At 38.3% G+C, this 15,778-nt stretch overlaps 2 protein-coding genes across 3 annotated transcripts in view; one reads left to right on the forward strand and one right to left on the reverse strand.

Annotated features, from left to right (window-relative positions):
- mettl23 (methyltransferase like 23) overlaps positions 1 to 15,778 on the reverse strand; it is a 46,315-nt gene that overhangs the window by 20,031 nt on the left and 10,506 nt on the right. The window lies entirely within an intron of this gene.
- On the forward strand, positions 2,002 to 5,649 carry LOC110955128 (GTPase IMAP family member 7-like). Of its 2 annotated transcripts, none has more exons than XM_051941416.1 (2): positions 2,002 to 2,159; positions 4,088 to 5,649. In XM_051941416.1, the coding sequence occupies exons 1-2, from the start codon at positions 2,132 to 2,134 to the stop codon at positions 4,909 to 4,911; spliced, it is 852 nt and encodes a 283-aa protein (XP_051797376.1). In that variant the 5' UTR covers positions 2,002 to 2,131; the 3' UTR covers positions 4,912 to 5,649. The 2 variants fall into 2 exon arrangements, with proteins under 2 accessions (XP_051797376.1, XP_022055699.2); XM_022200007.2 differs by having other exon boundaries at positions 2,047 to 2,159; positions 4,091 to 5,649.

The following is a 15,778-nucleotide window of genomic DNA, read 5'->3' on the forward strand; positions in this document are numbered from 1 at the left end:
CATCTATTTAAAATTCAGATGTCAGGTTTCTTTGTGGTTGTTTCATGTCTTTTTGTCAACATGCGTGGCATGCGTTGTTGTAATTCTGTGACTTTTTGGCTACTTTATGGTTACTTTGTGGTGATTTTTTGTCATTTTGTGTCTTTGCATCTTTTTGTGTCTCTTTGTGGTCATTTTGTTTCTCATTCTCTTTGCTTTCTGCGTGTTTGTTTCCATTTTGTGTAACTTTCAGGTTGTTTTGAGTGTGTCTGTAATCTTTTTGTGTCTCCTTGTGGTCATTTTGCATCTTTTTATGGCTGTCTTGTGTTGTAGTTTATGCTCAGACATTCATGGTGCATCTACAAATGTCACCAACACCTTTTGCACTCATGCAGCCCCACATCATCACACTACCACCTCCGTGCTTCACTGTCAGGACTTTGCATTCACTGCGGTGGTGCTGGTCAGGAGAGAGACCAAATGAAGAGACATAAAGACACAAAAAACAATAACAATAATAATCATAATGATAATATGCAGCATATTTAGGACATAAGCCATGACGTCAAAACACCTTCTAGTACAAAAGTCTCTGATTGGTGCTATGAAAAAATCTAACAAGAGTAAATATTGGAGCTAATGTAGTTTTACTTATGGTGCAATTTCACTACAGCAGTACACCATAAATGTTCAATAATACATGGCTTATTAGGACAACTATGTTTGATGGTGGACTGATAAAGAAGAATTACAGTCAGCCAATGACCAATGGAGTTACTGGTTGCTATGGTGATTCCCGCCCTTTCAAAACAAGAATTTACCTCCTAAACAAACAATAACAGCTCAGAAACTGTAAGTACCATTTAAAAAATTCTTTCGCCATGTGCAGTACAATGTTGTTCTAAACCAGCTGATGTATTTTCATGTCTCTACTGTGTTTTATACACATATAGCGGTGGACAAGAAAGACACAACTTTTCTGATTTCCGAGATATCAGATATAATGGCAGCCAATGAGAGTTTTGGTCGACACACTCTGAGCTCTGAGGTGCTTTTTGAAAACAATATAAATCCTACGGCAGTGAGACTCCCACTGGCTGGAAGAGGACAAAATACCTACATTTCTATGTATCAGTTGTTAATCTAGAGAAGAAACTGGGAGGAGGAAACCAGCTTAACTGCGTATTTTTCACAAAGTTTTTTGGGAAAAGATGCCAGCTTTAGCTTAAGAAAAAAATCTGAATTTTAAAAAAAAGTCATAAAAAAATAAACTACCACTGTGTAATAAAATATAAAAGATATCAAAACACCAATTTAGATAAATGTCATCCAAAGCTTTGTGGCCTGTTTACACTTTAAATTAATTATTTACTGTAAAGTGTGCTAAAGATGGATGGTTTGCAGTCACTGCGGTAGCTTCCCTTTGTTTCAAATCACTTTTTTTTTTTACAAATTTAATAAAAAACGTTCAATGAATCACTACCAAAAGTCTAAGACATAAAATGATCCCAAAGAGACACAAAATAAACACAAAGGGACACAAAATTAACACAAACAGACACAAAAAGCCTCAGTGCTTCACTGTCAGGACGGTGCATTCAGTATGGTGGTCCTGGTAAATGTGTCGTCACATTGTGTCTTTTTGTCTGTTTTACATCATTTTGTGGACTTTTTTTGTGTCTTTCAGGTTGCTTTGTTTCTTTTTCAGTGTCTTTTTTATGTCATTTTGTGAGTTTTTGTGGTGATTTTATGACTTATTATACTGTTTTGTGGTTATTTTTTGGTTCGCTGGTTGTGTTGTATTTCTGTTAGATTTGTGTCTGTCTGCTATGATCTTTTGTGTTTTGTTGCATTTAGGCTTTTTTGGGTGTGGACTTTCAGTACTGCTTTTCTAAAGTGTTTTTGGTTGTGCAGTTTACTGAGAATTTGGAATCATTCACAGTGTGGAGACTCCTGTTGTGTCATTAAACTTCTACCAGAGCTGCTCAGCTTCCTGATTTGCTGCTTGTTGAAACATTTCCATTGAGATCTGTGACTGGATAGCTGTGGTTGGGAAACAGATGATGTGGATTTGAGGGGAGGGACTAAGACTCCCATATAATAAGAACTAGAAATTAAAATTGTCAGTCAGTGAACAGATGAGCTCTGCAGGATGGCCACTGAAATGTCTTCACTGTGTGGTGAGTCCACATCATTCATAACATTTATACATTTAACTGATTTTAATTTTTGAAAACAGATCACTGTTATTTTATTCTATTGAACATAATATCTTGTAAAATCACAGAAAAAATATCAATTTATGTGTTAACTTTAAAAACATCTCAAAACTGTAAATAATGTCCACATCAAAACTCTGTATCTTTACAAAAAACTATTTGTTCTTCTGCATCATTTGACAGTAAAATTAGTTTAACTGCATTTAAATCAGATAAAGATCTTATTATTTTACACATATTTGCAGTTGATTTTTGTTTTTACAGGTCATTAATGTTTCAGTTTTCCACTGATTTTTACCTAACTTCTTCTGCCATCTTTGCTGCAACATTTTCTGTTATTTTTTTCGCTGGATTTTTTTAAAATCTTACTTTTTTTTACAGTTTGGATGCTTGTCAGGTGACTGACAGTTTGTCAGTTATCTCAACATCCCATTTTATATTTTGTGTATTTACACAAAATAGTTTTAAAAAAACTACAGTGAAAATCTGGTAGCAATGGTGTCAGAAAAAAGATGTTAAAAATGGTGGAATACTGTAATGTGAAAATTGCTTCAAAAAAATAAGGTAAACGTTTGTAAAACATATTTTTGCAAATTTAAATACAGTAAAACCATGTAATAATACAAGAAGCTTGCTTTATCAAAAGAAATGTAATTACCATTTGAAAAAAATCTGATTTTTAATGTGGACAATAATTACAGTTTTGACTTGTCAAACTGTAAATGAATGCTTTTATTCTGTTATTTTATTAAATGTAATCTGAAATTTAGCAAAACAGGAAAAATCCATAATAAATTAAAATACAAAATAAAATGTTTTTAAAAAAGCAAGTATATGAAAATAGTTTTTTAACATTTTCAAAAATAAGTCCATTTTTACACTTTCTATGTTTATATCAGCTTTAAATTTTAGTTAATTTTATTTTCAGAATTTGCCACAATTATTACATATTGTTGGAAAACCACTCAGATTCAGTTTCGATGTTTTCAAACTGTTTTACATCTTTTTGTGGTGATTTTTTTTGTCTCTTTCTGGCTGTTTTCTGTCTCTTGTGTATTTCAGGCTGTCTTGCATCTTTCTGTGGTCATGGTCCCTTATTTTGGTTGTTTTTGTTGTTTTTTTGTGTTGTTCTGCATCTTTTTGTCTGAAAATTGAGTATTTCCTTGAGGTCATTTTGCCTCATTTTGTGATTGTCGTGTGTTTTGGTTTGGTCACATGGATTAACGTGCATCTTTTGCACTCATGCAGCCCCAGATCATCACACTCTGTGGTAGTCCTGGTCTGGTGTATTTGTAGTCATTTATGCTTTTGGTTGTCTTGTGGTCAATTTGTGTCATTTTCTGCTTGCATCATTGTATCTTTTTGTGACTATTCTTTCTCTTGTTAAGATTGTTTTGTGTCTTTGTGTGGTAAGCTTGAGCCTCTTTCTGGTTGTTTTCAATCTTTCTTGTGGTCTTTTTGGTGTATTTCTGGCCATTTTTCTGTCTTTTGTGGTAATTTTGTATCTCGTTCCAGTTATTTTCTGTGGTCATTCTATGTTTCTCTGGTTGTTTTCAGTCATTTTTGAGATCCTTTTGTGTCTCTTTGGTCCTTCTGCCTTTTTTGTAGTCATTTCATTCATCTTTCTGTTTGGTCTGTTGTGTCCTTTTGTGTGTCATTGTGGTTGTTTAAGATCTTTTGTGGTAATTTTATGTGTCCTAAACCCAGCTTAGTTTCCATGATCACAGCTTTTCTAACTTGTGTGTAACTGATTACTGCTGATTTCACTTTGGCTGCACAGAGTTCTTGTTTTGAGATTTTGTTTTTTGGTTGTTTATCTACGCGACATGAAAATACTGCAGTTTGTCACTATGAAGTACTGAGCTTACTGATTTCTGTGATCTTTCTAGCAGAGCAGGAAAAGTACCGGATTATGCTCATCGGGAAGGTTGGATCTGCCAAGAAATGGGCCATTGAAACCATCCTGAACAGCTCAGAGGAATGCGAGGAACCTTCTGAAACCAAAATCAACCTCGATCCAAAGGAGTGCCAGTGCTTCAGAGTGAAGATCGAAGGACGAGACGTGGTGGTTTTCGACACTCCAGGACTTTGCCACACTGAGCGAAGCGACGAGGAGACGATGAAGGAGATCAAAACATGCATCTCTCGTGATAAGTCTGGTCTTCACGGTTTTCTGGTCGTTTTGGATCTAGAACCGTTTACACAAGAAGAGAAGGATATGGTGCAGATGATTGACAGCAGCCTCGGCAAAAGTGTTAAAGATTACATGATGCCTCTGTTCGTCCGCGGAAATGAGTTGAAGGAACGTGGAAAAACCATACAACAGTTCATCAGTGACAACACGGATTTGAAGGAGTTCGCCGACGGCTGTAGAGGGAAGCCCTGCGTCATCGACCACAGAAACCAGGATCCGACTCAGGTCGAAAACCTCCTGCAGCAGATCAGCAACATGGTTAAGGATAATAAAGCAGAGAAGAGAAGCTGCTACACGACCAACATGATGCAGAGGGCTGAGAGTATCGCTGAGAACAAGAAGAAGATGGCGCTGTCGGCGAATAGTGGTGCATTGGTTGGAGCCACCATCGGAGGAGCTGCGTCATACTCTGTCAGCAGCTGGATCGGAATCGCAGCAGGAATTCTGGCCGGAGCTTTTGTCGGAGGATTGATGGGAATCGCAGGGATCGTGGCGTACATCAGGGCAAAGAGACACTGACAGACACTGAAGATGCAACAGTTTGACGAGATCAGCAGGAGGTTCAACTGCAGAGGAATCACAAAATCAACAAACAAACCAAAAGAGACCACAAAGATTTGCAAGCTGTTGACGAGAACACACAAAACGACCACAAAGAGACACAAAATGACCACAAAGAGACATAAAACAACCAGAAAGAGACAAACAAAACAATCACAAAGAAACACAAAACGACAACAAGGAGACACAAAACAACCAAAGGACACAAAAAAAACCCCAACCACAAACAGACAAAAAATAACCACAAATAGACTAAAAACGACCACAAAGAGACAAAAAACAACCACAAGGAGACACAAAATAATCACGAAGAGACACAAAATCACCATAAAAACAAACAAAACAACCACAAAGAGACAAACACAAATACACTGTGGATTCTAGATTATTTAGTGTGATTATTTTTGGGATTCTTGATTTTTACAGGTGTTTTAATGCTTTCTGTTCTGTCAGCATCACTGTTTTTACTTCAGGAGGTTGTAATCACAATACTTCTGCTTGTTTTCATTTGTCAAGAAAAGAATAAAATTACTTCAGTGATTAGTGAAAAGATAAAACACTGTGTCGGTCTGAGAAAAGAGAATATCAGAAAAAATGAAAAGAAATTAAAGCACCATCTGATTTTTGTTTCAGCTTTATAACATCAGTATTCAGTAATCTTTGGCAAAAGGAAATAAAACTCCTTAAAAATTCAAATGACCACCCATTTGTTTTTCACATTCAACTTGAATTTGCACTGACAGAGACAAAGAGACGAAATATGGCTGTTTAGTTTCAGTTTCAACTGTTTATAGAATCTCACTAGTCAGTTCATTCATTTTGATAATTAGTTTCACTTGATGAAAACACATGACTTGTGGGACTTCATGCTTTAAATTACAACCTGTTGTGGTTTTCTGAGATGAACAGATATCTGTGGACATTTTTCACAACTTCCTGTCGGAAGACTAAAATGTTCCAGTAAGTCAATGATAATCAGATTAACAAACAACCAGAATGTTTTTGCTCTGATCTGACTGCCAAACGTTTAAATGATAAAGCTCTGACTTCAAAACCAAACCCACATCATTACATAAACAGCACTTTAAACCAAAAAGGCCGAGGTCGATAACAGACTGTTAATCAGTTCCAGACCATAATAATCCATCCAGATAAGAAACACAGCAGCTGGTCAACACTTCATGAAAGCCTATAAAACCACAAGAGGTCAGTGACTGAACAGGATCCACTTCAAACCATCGACAAAAACCAGGACAGCAAGTCAGAGACACACTCATTTTACAACCACATGTTCACACAGACAACCAGATAACACAAAGAGTCACAAAACTAGCACAAAGAGATATCTATCTATCTATCTATCTATCTATCTATCTATCTATCTATCTATCTATCTATCTATCTATCTATCTATCTATCTATCTATCTATCTATCTATCTATCTATCTATCTATCTGTCCACCATCTGGCAGAAGTTTTCTTCAGTCAAACGTTAAGAGATGCTGCCCCCTACTGGTCACTGCCGGTAACACACCTCACACAGGTTTAACCAACAGCACATTTTTGTTCATTTTTGTTCACTGTTCACTGTTTTGCTCTTCAGGAATCAAAACTGACTTCTTGTACATAATTCAGCTCAATTAAATTTGTTTCCAAATGAATGGATTTTTTTTTATTTTAACTTTTAAAAACCTCAGAAGACATTTAAAGGTTCAATATATCCAGCAATAAAACTAACAGACATGAAATGTGGTGAGAACAGATAGAATATTTTCATCAGATCAGAATGATTGAATGGATCCAGGAAAGGACACATTTTTAATTATTAGCCCTTTACGATGGGGAAAAAAGTGCAAAATGTTCAATCCAGGCTGGTGCTGTGTCTCCATAAAGTTACTCTAAGTGTATTTATATGGATGGATCCATATTTCTACTAAAATACAGTCTTTGGTCGACATTTTACCAACTTTTGAGGCTCTAACATCGGTAGGATTTGATATGCGGAAAGTTTGACAAGATTTCAGCTTTTAGATTTACACTCAAAAATTCAGAAAAATTAAACGTACACACTGTATGTAGAGTAAAAACAGCACTATCTAACATTTTAGAGCTGAAAAACAACATTTTATTGATTTTCTGACCCATTATGAACCATGATTGGTGTTAAAAATAATGTGGAGAAGTTATGCTGTTGACAATGACAGAAAAGCTCCACAGCATCGGTCACCATGGAGATGACTGCACAGCATCAGTACCATGGATGTGTGATGAGCGTCGGCATCAGGATCCTTAACCTGGCTTTTGGTTCATCCTGCAGCATCGGTTCTGCTTACCAAAAGTGGCCCACTAGGCGGCTCGCATTCCACAGTGTCAGTTACCATGAAGATTAAACTGTATAGCATCAGTTACCATGGAGATCTAGCTGAGTGTAGTGCTACGGATCCTCTGTTCAGAGGCTCAAAAGCAGGATAAAGAGACACGATAACAAGCGAAGGCAAGTAAAACAATATTTATTTCCGAGGTGTTCCAAAACAGAACTACAAACATGGAGACAAAACTACAACCAGAAGTACCGATCAAAACAGGATCTAAACTGACTAAAGCTCCCACTAGTGGGAGGGCAGAGTGGAACTACCAAGTGGAACTACACTACAAAAACTGACTAAATGAACAAACAACCTATATAGTATAACACCCAGGCAGGATATAGGATGTCAGATTGCCTTCAGAGGGGGTGACATGTGGAGCATCAGTTACCATGGAGATCTAGCTGTATAGCATCACTTACCATGGATGTCTCATGAGCATCAGCATCAGGCTCCTGAACCTGGCTTTTGGTTCATCCTGCAGCACCAGTTCTGCTTACCAAAAGTGGCCCACTAGTTGGCTCGCATTCTACCGCATCAGTTACCATGAAGATAAAGCTGTATAGCATCAGTTACCATGGAGATCTAGCTGTATACCATCAGTTACCATGAAGATAAAACTGTATAGCATCAGTTATCATGAGGATTTTGTTGTATAACATCAGTTACCATGGAGATTTAGCTGTATAGCATCAGTTACCATGGGGATCTCGTTGTATAACATTAGTTACCATGGAGATTTAGCTGTATGGCATCAGTTACCATTGAGATTTCACTTGACCACATCAGTTACCATGGGAATCTCGCTGTATAGCATCAGTTACCATGAAGATTTCGTTCAATTGCATCAGTTACCATGGAGATGTAGCTCCACTATATCAGTTACTATGGAGATATAGCTGTATGGCATCAGTTGCCATGGAGATCTGGCTGCATAGTGTTGATTCTCAGGGCCAGTGACCTCCTAAATTAACTTAATCAATTGTCAGAGAATCACTGGACCAGTTCTCCATCTTACAAGTCCGGTTCTACAGCCCAGTGAGATCTGACTCAGGGGGTGCTGAAGAACGTCTAAGCTGGTAATTGAGGAAAACTTGCCTAGCTTCTCACTGCCTTCATCCAAACACCTATCCTATAATTAATTCAACTGAGTAGCTAATTTGGAATGGTTAAATTAACCACCAGTCACGTCTGTTAACGGGAGCTTTTCCTCTTATCGGGTCTTGCACTTGGTAAGTTGCCAGGTTAAAATTCAGAGGCTATGGACAATTAGACAACCGCTAGGATATGTTTGTAATAGGCCACTCCAGGTCCCATTGACAAGGTAACCTAACAGAACCTTTACTGTTGTAATGCACACATTAACCTGATTTTCCACACTCACAGAAAGATATATAAATGTATTTAATTAACCAGGGTGGTAGGGATAAATAGAAGTCCCAATCCGTTGACTTTGATTGTAGAATAATGCTTTATTAAAATATATCTCAGCAGGGCAAAAGCAGAAGCCAATAAATCATCAGACAATTAATCAAACATTAGTTAACATTCAAATCACTCATCACGGTTCCTAACTGGTACTATGCTTTCATATAAGAAGAGTAATAATGATCACCCAGACTATGTAACTTGGAGGGGGAGAGCAGACGGTGTGGCCACACCTGGCTGCTCACCTGGAACCCAAGGAGCCACTAGGGCCTACCGGAGTCCAGGGGGAAGCTGGAGAGAGTGTTCAGTCCAGATTTAGATCTGCTTGCATCCTATTTTGTTGCTTGGGCCAATAAACTTTGTCATAATCCACTCTGATGTTGTTCCTTTGGAAATGATAGAGTCCAGTAATGTTCCTTCAGTCCGTGTTTTATTTAGATCACAGTGCTGTAATCCTCCAACGGTGCAGAAAGAACAGTCCATATAATCCATAATTCCAGCAGAATAGTTATTTTTGGCAGATCAAGTTGAAGCATCCGTCCAAAGTTACGTGGTAATCCTCCCATGTGCTCAGAACTGATGTCTGGATTGCATCCACGGATCACCCCACAACAACTCCCACAAATTCCTTCCAACGGGTGCATTTTATGCATCACAACTCTCTTGACTTTGCATATGTGGTGACATCACATTCTATTTACATACATGTTGACGGCACACTCTAATTTACATATGCAATTACAGGAAACATCCTCCCCCTCCGCACTTGTGCACTTCCCCATGCCCCGACCTCATGGCCCCTGCAGCCTCCGCAGGAACCAAAACCCCGGCTTCTTTTGTCTAGCCCTTTCACCCAGTCTCAACTTTCTATTAATGTTTCTGTTCCATCTGCAGCTCAGCACAGACCTCCGGTTGGGAAACAGGAGAAGCTGATGTCAGCGTCTGAGATTCGCTGCCACCCACACTGTACATTTCTGCACAATGTGCAAAGACTTACAAGAAATCCCCCAAAATTTACACAGAGCTAATGAACCTTTACGGTCAACATTTAATACTAGCCTATCTTATCTCCAGACTACTTATCAATTTAATAATCCCCTATTCTCACAGGGTGATCAAACTCTTCTGTAAACATCTCTGCTTCATTGTAATCAAAATCTTAAAAGCATTCCCATTTTCATAGTAATAAAAACCTTGAACCACATCAATCTCCTCTGGTAACCAGGACCCTCCCTGTTCACAGTGAGGTGCTGCCCTCAAGTGGTCACTTCTGATACAAAGATTACATGGATATATATTCAAAAACACGATCGATCAATTCCCTTTGTTCCAATGAAAGTCTCCTGTGACAATTATTTAGAATTCCAAATTAAAGAATATATAAAGGACATATCTTAAAAATAATCAAACCATCACTCTTGCAAGTGAGGCACTCTTCTGATTTTTACTCTGTTGCAAAATTAAAGAATATAAAAAAGAATAGACATTTGGTTCGTTCACACATTCACTGGGTTATAGCATAATTTGATTATAAATCACAAGTTAAATTATGATGCTGTGTTTTTTTAATTTTGCTGTCATTCTGCCAATACCTCATCCTTATGGCTGATTCGGGGATCTCACCTCCATGAATATTCACAATAGCATCAGTTGCCATGGAGATCTAGCTCCATTGTATCAGTTACCACTGGCTACGTCTCCTCACTAGAGCTCCAGTCGTTCTGCTTGTTCAACCTGTTTCACCTCCTTTCCTGTTTCCTACAATCACTGCTTGTCTTTGGTTTCATCTTGTAACTTGCTTTGTCGGTACCCCAACCTGTAATCATGAGCTCGAATCTGAATTTTTCCCTTTTACCACCAGGACTTACTTTAGTTTTGCTTCATCCTAAAATAAATCCCGTTTACCTATACTTCTCTGCTTGGTGTTTGGGTTTTCCAATCAGCTGTGACCTCATCAAAACTGCTCAATCAGTTCTGAAGGCTCAACTGAAATAGTCTTTTTTCCATTTCTGTGATCAAGTATTTCATATTAAAGTATTCTACATGTTTAGTTTTGTATTGTTGTGACATGCAGCTACATGTGATTCATAAAATATCACCAGCCCACTTCTCTATCAGTTTATTTGTCAATGAGCTCAAAGGTGGAATTTTTCATGACATCTTTCATTTTTTACATATTTCTTCTCACCTATAATCAGAGACTATTGTGTCCAATATTACAGATTCTGAATCAATGACATGATGAGAAAAAACAGAGAAATTTTCAGGTTTTTATCTCCTGAAATATTGTTGTTCAAACAGACTCAAATTTCAGTGTGAGAAAAAAACCTGCTGCAAGTGGATCGACGTGTGATTTTTAAAAATGTTCAGCTCAGACACAATTTTTTTATCGATGTGAAATTTGACAGATATCTCTATAAATGTCCGTAAAATAAAGAAGAGAAATGAGTGTTTCAGCTGAAGGGCAGAGCTCTGACACCAAGAAGTAAAGAAGATGAGTTATTTTTGCATTTGTCCTTCAAATTTTACAGCTGTTTTACAGTGTAAATCATGCAGAGTGCAGTCAAAACAGCTTCATAAAGCTTGGCACTAACACACAGAGGATCTCTCACCAAATAGAGTTTGTAAATTTGTGAACAGCCTCCAATATCTCCTCAAGCAGTTCACTGAAGATTTCATTCCAGTGTTGTCTATGGCGTAGGCATACTGCTTCTTCAGGGCGTCTTCATCCAGCTTCATTTCTGGCCATCCTTTTCCCAGGCAGGCAGTGAGGTGAAGGGTGGCCTGAAACCTGGAGAAGATGAGCACCAGAGACAGGGCCAAGCTGACCACGAAGAAGGGGACTCTGTATTTTGTTCCTTCAATGATGAACGGGATGAGGATCCGATTTCTGCCTGGTCTGCCGTACTCATCTTCCAGCTTCTCCAATCTTTCCCATACTCCATCCTTTTGTGGGTCCAGAGGACTCAGCATGATGTTGGGAATCTGTTCATCTCCGGCCTTCTTCATTGAGTTCCACTCATTTGGCAGCTCTGTAGGTCGATGCCTTTCTGTAGGAACCTCGCAGTCTTTTGAGCGACAGTAAAAATCTCTGTCCTGAGGCTCCATGTTTCCGGTGGCGATGTCGTACACTGCATCAGCAGTCAGAACACAGTTCCATGGAGAATATAGAACCACATCATGGATGGAGTCCAGAGGCAGCAGGCAGCTGGCTGGCATCATCTGGTCTCTGATGGATCCATGAGCCAGAAAGGTGATGTCCACTTTGTCGCTGTGGTTCTTCTTCTCCTCCACATCAATTTGTTTTTGCAGGAAATAAAACATGTCCACGAGTTTGGAGAAGGAGTCAGATTCTGAATTTTCACTCAGCCACCGTCGAGTAGTTTCTTCCTTGCAGTATTTAATTGCAAACCTTATCAGTGATTTCTTTTCATCGTAACTCCTCGCTGGTTTTCCAATGATGTTCTTCAGATCACTCCACACCTTCAAAAGTTCACTGTGAGACAAATAGAAAAATGAGGATTCATTCAGTTCGTCAATGTTACAGCTGACAGCAGGTTCAGTTCATATAAAATCTATTAAATCTGAACAAATCTGATAAAGTTCCCACAGAACCTCTTCAGAACCACCTGGTTCTTTATCTACAGTAACTTTATTAATGATCAAAGTTTTACCTTCACACTATGAATATTTCCAGAGTTCCAGGACCTTCAAGTCCACAGAAGTGGGTCCAGATTTATCATGCTTTAATGGAATTTTTCCATCATTTTTAAACCTCAGAACTTCATCAGTACAGCAGATAGACTCATGACATTTTAGGATGAAAAACACATCTGAGTTCTGGTAAAAACTGACACCAGATCAGTTTTACATCTATCCAGGTGTCACAGTCTAAAGACTAATTCTAGTTTCTTTTCCAAAATGATACAAAACGGCACAAACAAGACTCAAAACAACAGAAAGGAGACAAAACTTTGCAAAAGACAAAAGTTAAAATGCAAAAAACAAAATAAGACAAAGAAAGACAAAAATCAGGCACAAAATGACAAAAACAAAACACACAATGACAAGAGAAGAAGCAAACAAAAAAAATCAGGACCTATTAAAAATTCATAGTATGAAGGTAAAACTTTGCTTCATTAATAAAATTACTGTAGATAGAGAACCAGATGGTTGTGAGGATGTTCTTTATCAGATTTATTTGATTTTATACAGAATGACAACAACAAAGAGTGTTCAATGCTCCATCAGCAGACGACACTTCCATCTGTGGACTAAAATGAAGGAGCTAATATGGTCCAACCCACTGTTCACTTTATGTTATCTGTTATATTCACCTGATTTCATTCATCTCTTTCCTCATCTGCTCAGAACAATCCAACGTGTCTGCTGCAGCTTTTCTCAGACTCTGACTGGCTTCTGTCACAAAGTTGTTTTCAGCCAGACTGATAGAATTTATAATCAGGTCAGGAACCGAAATGAGAAGACCAACTGCTCCAGACGCAATCTGGAAGAGACGACATCTTATTAAAAGACCAGACGATCTGCATTCATTCAACCGTAACTGAACTGTAAAGAAAACCTTGGATGGTGCATTTACCATCCAAGGTTTTTGTGACAGTTTCTGTCTACATTCTACTATAGCAGATCAAAATTCATGGTCAGTAAATGTTTCCAGCCTCTTTACTGAGCTGCTGGTTCAGTACGTCTCAGTTCAAACAGAATCCAGAAAACACTTTGCTGCACTGACTCAGGATCTGGTCACAATTATTTATTTATTATTCAGAACCCAAAGCTAGGTTCTGTTGAATATGACATTTTTAATTTCTGGACCTTGAAAACAGAAAATAGCGCAAAACTTTTAATTAACGGTGGGATTGTATCCCTAATTCTACGGATGTTAGAGCCTCAAAAGTTGGTGAAATGTCGACCAAAGACTATTTTAGTAGAAATATGGATCTATTCACGTATATACACTTACAGGAACTTTATGGAGACACAACACCAGCCTCAGTTTTATTTTCAACATCCAATAATTAAAAATGTGTCTTCTGTTGGTGCCATTCAATCATTCCAATCTGATGTAACTATTCTATCTGTTCTCACCACATTTCATTTCCTGAGACAGAGGAGGAACATCTGTCTTTGATACTTACTGCTGTGGTTCCAGCTGAAGCCATCACTTTACCGAGTCCTTTAGCAGCTGCTGATTTACCTGCATTTTTAGCCACTTTCTTGAGAACTACTTTTGAGACTATTTTTATTACAAACCGAGAAAGCAGGCTCAAACACCGTCCCGACACCTTCAGCGGATGTCCAGGAGCGTCTTCACGGTTCAAAGCCGTCAGCATGTTGGACAGTTTGATGCGAGCATTGATTTTCAGGTCGTGGTTTTTGGCCATCGCTCTTACGATTTGCTCCATAATATAATCTTCTGGAGAATCAAAACACAAATCATCCTGTGTTTGACTATCCTTCCATTTGTTGCTCAGGGTGTCAGTGAGTTTCTCGATGTTCTTGAAAACATTTTCGATGTCCTCTCCAATCTGTTTTGCCTCCTTCATGGACAAACTTGATATGATTCCTTCTACAACACCAGAACCCACATTGGTGGCCACACCAAGCCCTGAAGCTACAGTTCCTGCTGTAGCTAGTAATGGTAACGCTGCTCCTCCTGTAAATAAGGTGAATATACCAGCTGCTGTCACTGCAGCTGCACCACCAACACTCACAGAGCCCCCGACTACCTGACTTATTTTGACATTCTTCTTATGCTTTTCAAGCTCAGAGGCCAGCTGGTTCATCCTCTCAGCACCTTTTTTTGTAGGTCCAACCAGGAGAAGATTTTTTCCACCAGAATGTCAGCAATACCCATGATGAGATCGTACTGAAACAGAATTATAAAGTGAAATTCAGAATCAAACTATAGTAAATCTTGGAGTGATGAAAATGAGATGCTTTGTTTTATCATGTAGCTGAAATGTTGGTAAATTTAACAATAAATGGTACAGCTTCAGTGGAATGTCAACAGTTAAATCAGTTAGCAGTCAAATAAATGCTCTTTCTCAATAACACACTGTATACTGGTTTTTATTTGGACAAGAAATACAGAACTTATAAAACTATTTATGTCCCTTCGTAGTTTTCTCCTTTAACTACTTTTTAATGTTGAATCATGGTCAGTTTCACCAGGCTTTTCAGAGCCTTTAAAATGACTCATTTAATTGAACTCAGCTGCAGTCAGTTGGTGCTAGAAGTCAAGAGTTAGTGAATGGATTATCTGAGGTCATTGAATGTGTCTCAGTGATTGTACTTTAAGACTATAATAAAAGAGAGGTCCAGTCACTGGTGGATCAGAACTCCTGGACAGAATTACACCATGAAGACTAAAGAATACGCCAAGAAATTCTGAGAAAAGATTGTTGAAAAACATGAGTCAGGAGATGACACAATAAAATTTCCAAGTCACTAAATATCTCTTGGAGTCCAGTTAAATCCATCAATAAGAAATGAAAGGAATTTGGAACATGAGTAAATCTGACTAGAGCAGGACGTCCTCAACAATTGAGAGACCGAAAAAGAAAGAGACTAGTGAGGGAGGAAACCAAGACACCTATAACTCCTCTGAAGGAGTTTCAAGCTTCAGCTGCTGAGATGAGAGAGACTGTTCATGAAACAACTAAAAGCTCAAATTAAATCTGGGCTAGAGTTCACCAGAAAAAATGTGGAGACTCTGAAGTCAACTGGAAATGGAGCTTATGGTCCTTCAGACTAGATGCTATGTTTGAAGGACACCAAACACTAAACATCATCACAAACACACCATCCCCAGTGAAGCAGGGAGGTGGCAGCATCATGACATGAACCATGGTGGGGGCAAAACACTGCAAGTCTCCCAAAGATCCACAAATGTAGTCAGTGTTTGAATTTCTCCAATTTTTACCAAAATCTCTTTGATCAAAGACTGAAACCAGGTGAGCATCACAGCAGAACAGCTGCTAGCTCATCTTTGTACCACATTAACACCCAGT

The sequence above is a fragment of the Acanthochromis polyacanthus genome, chromosome 21, assembly GCF_021347895.1.
Source record: "Acanthochromis polyacanthus isolate Apoly-LR-REF ecotype Palm Island chromosome 21, KAUST_Apoly_ChrSc, whole genome shotgun sequence".
Classification (NCBI taxonomy): domain Eukaryota; kingdom Metazoa; phylum Chordata; class Actinopteri; family Pomacentridae; genus Acanthochromis; species Acanthochromis polyacanthus.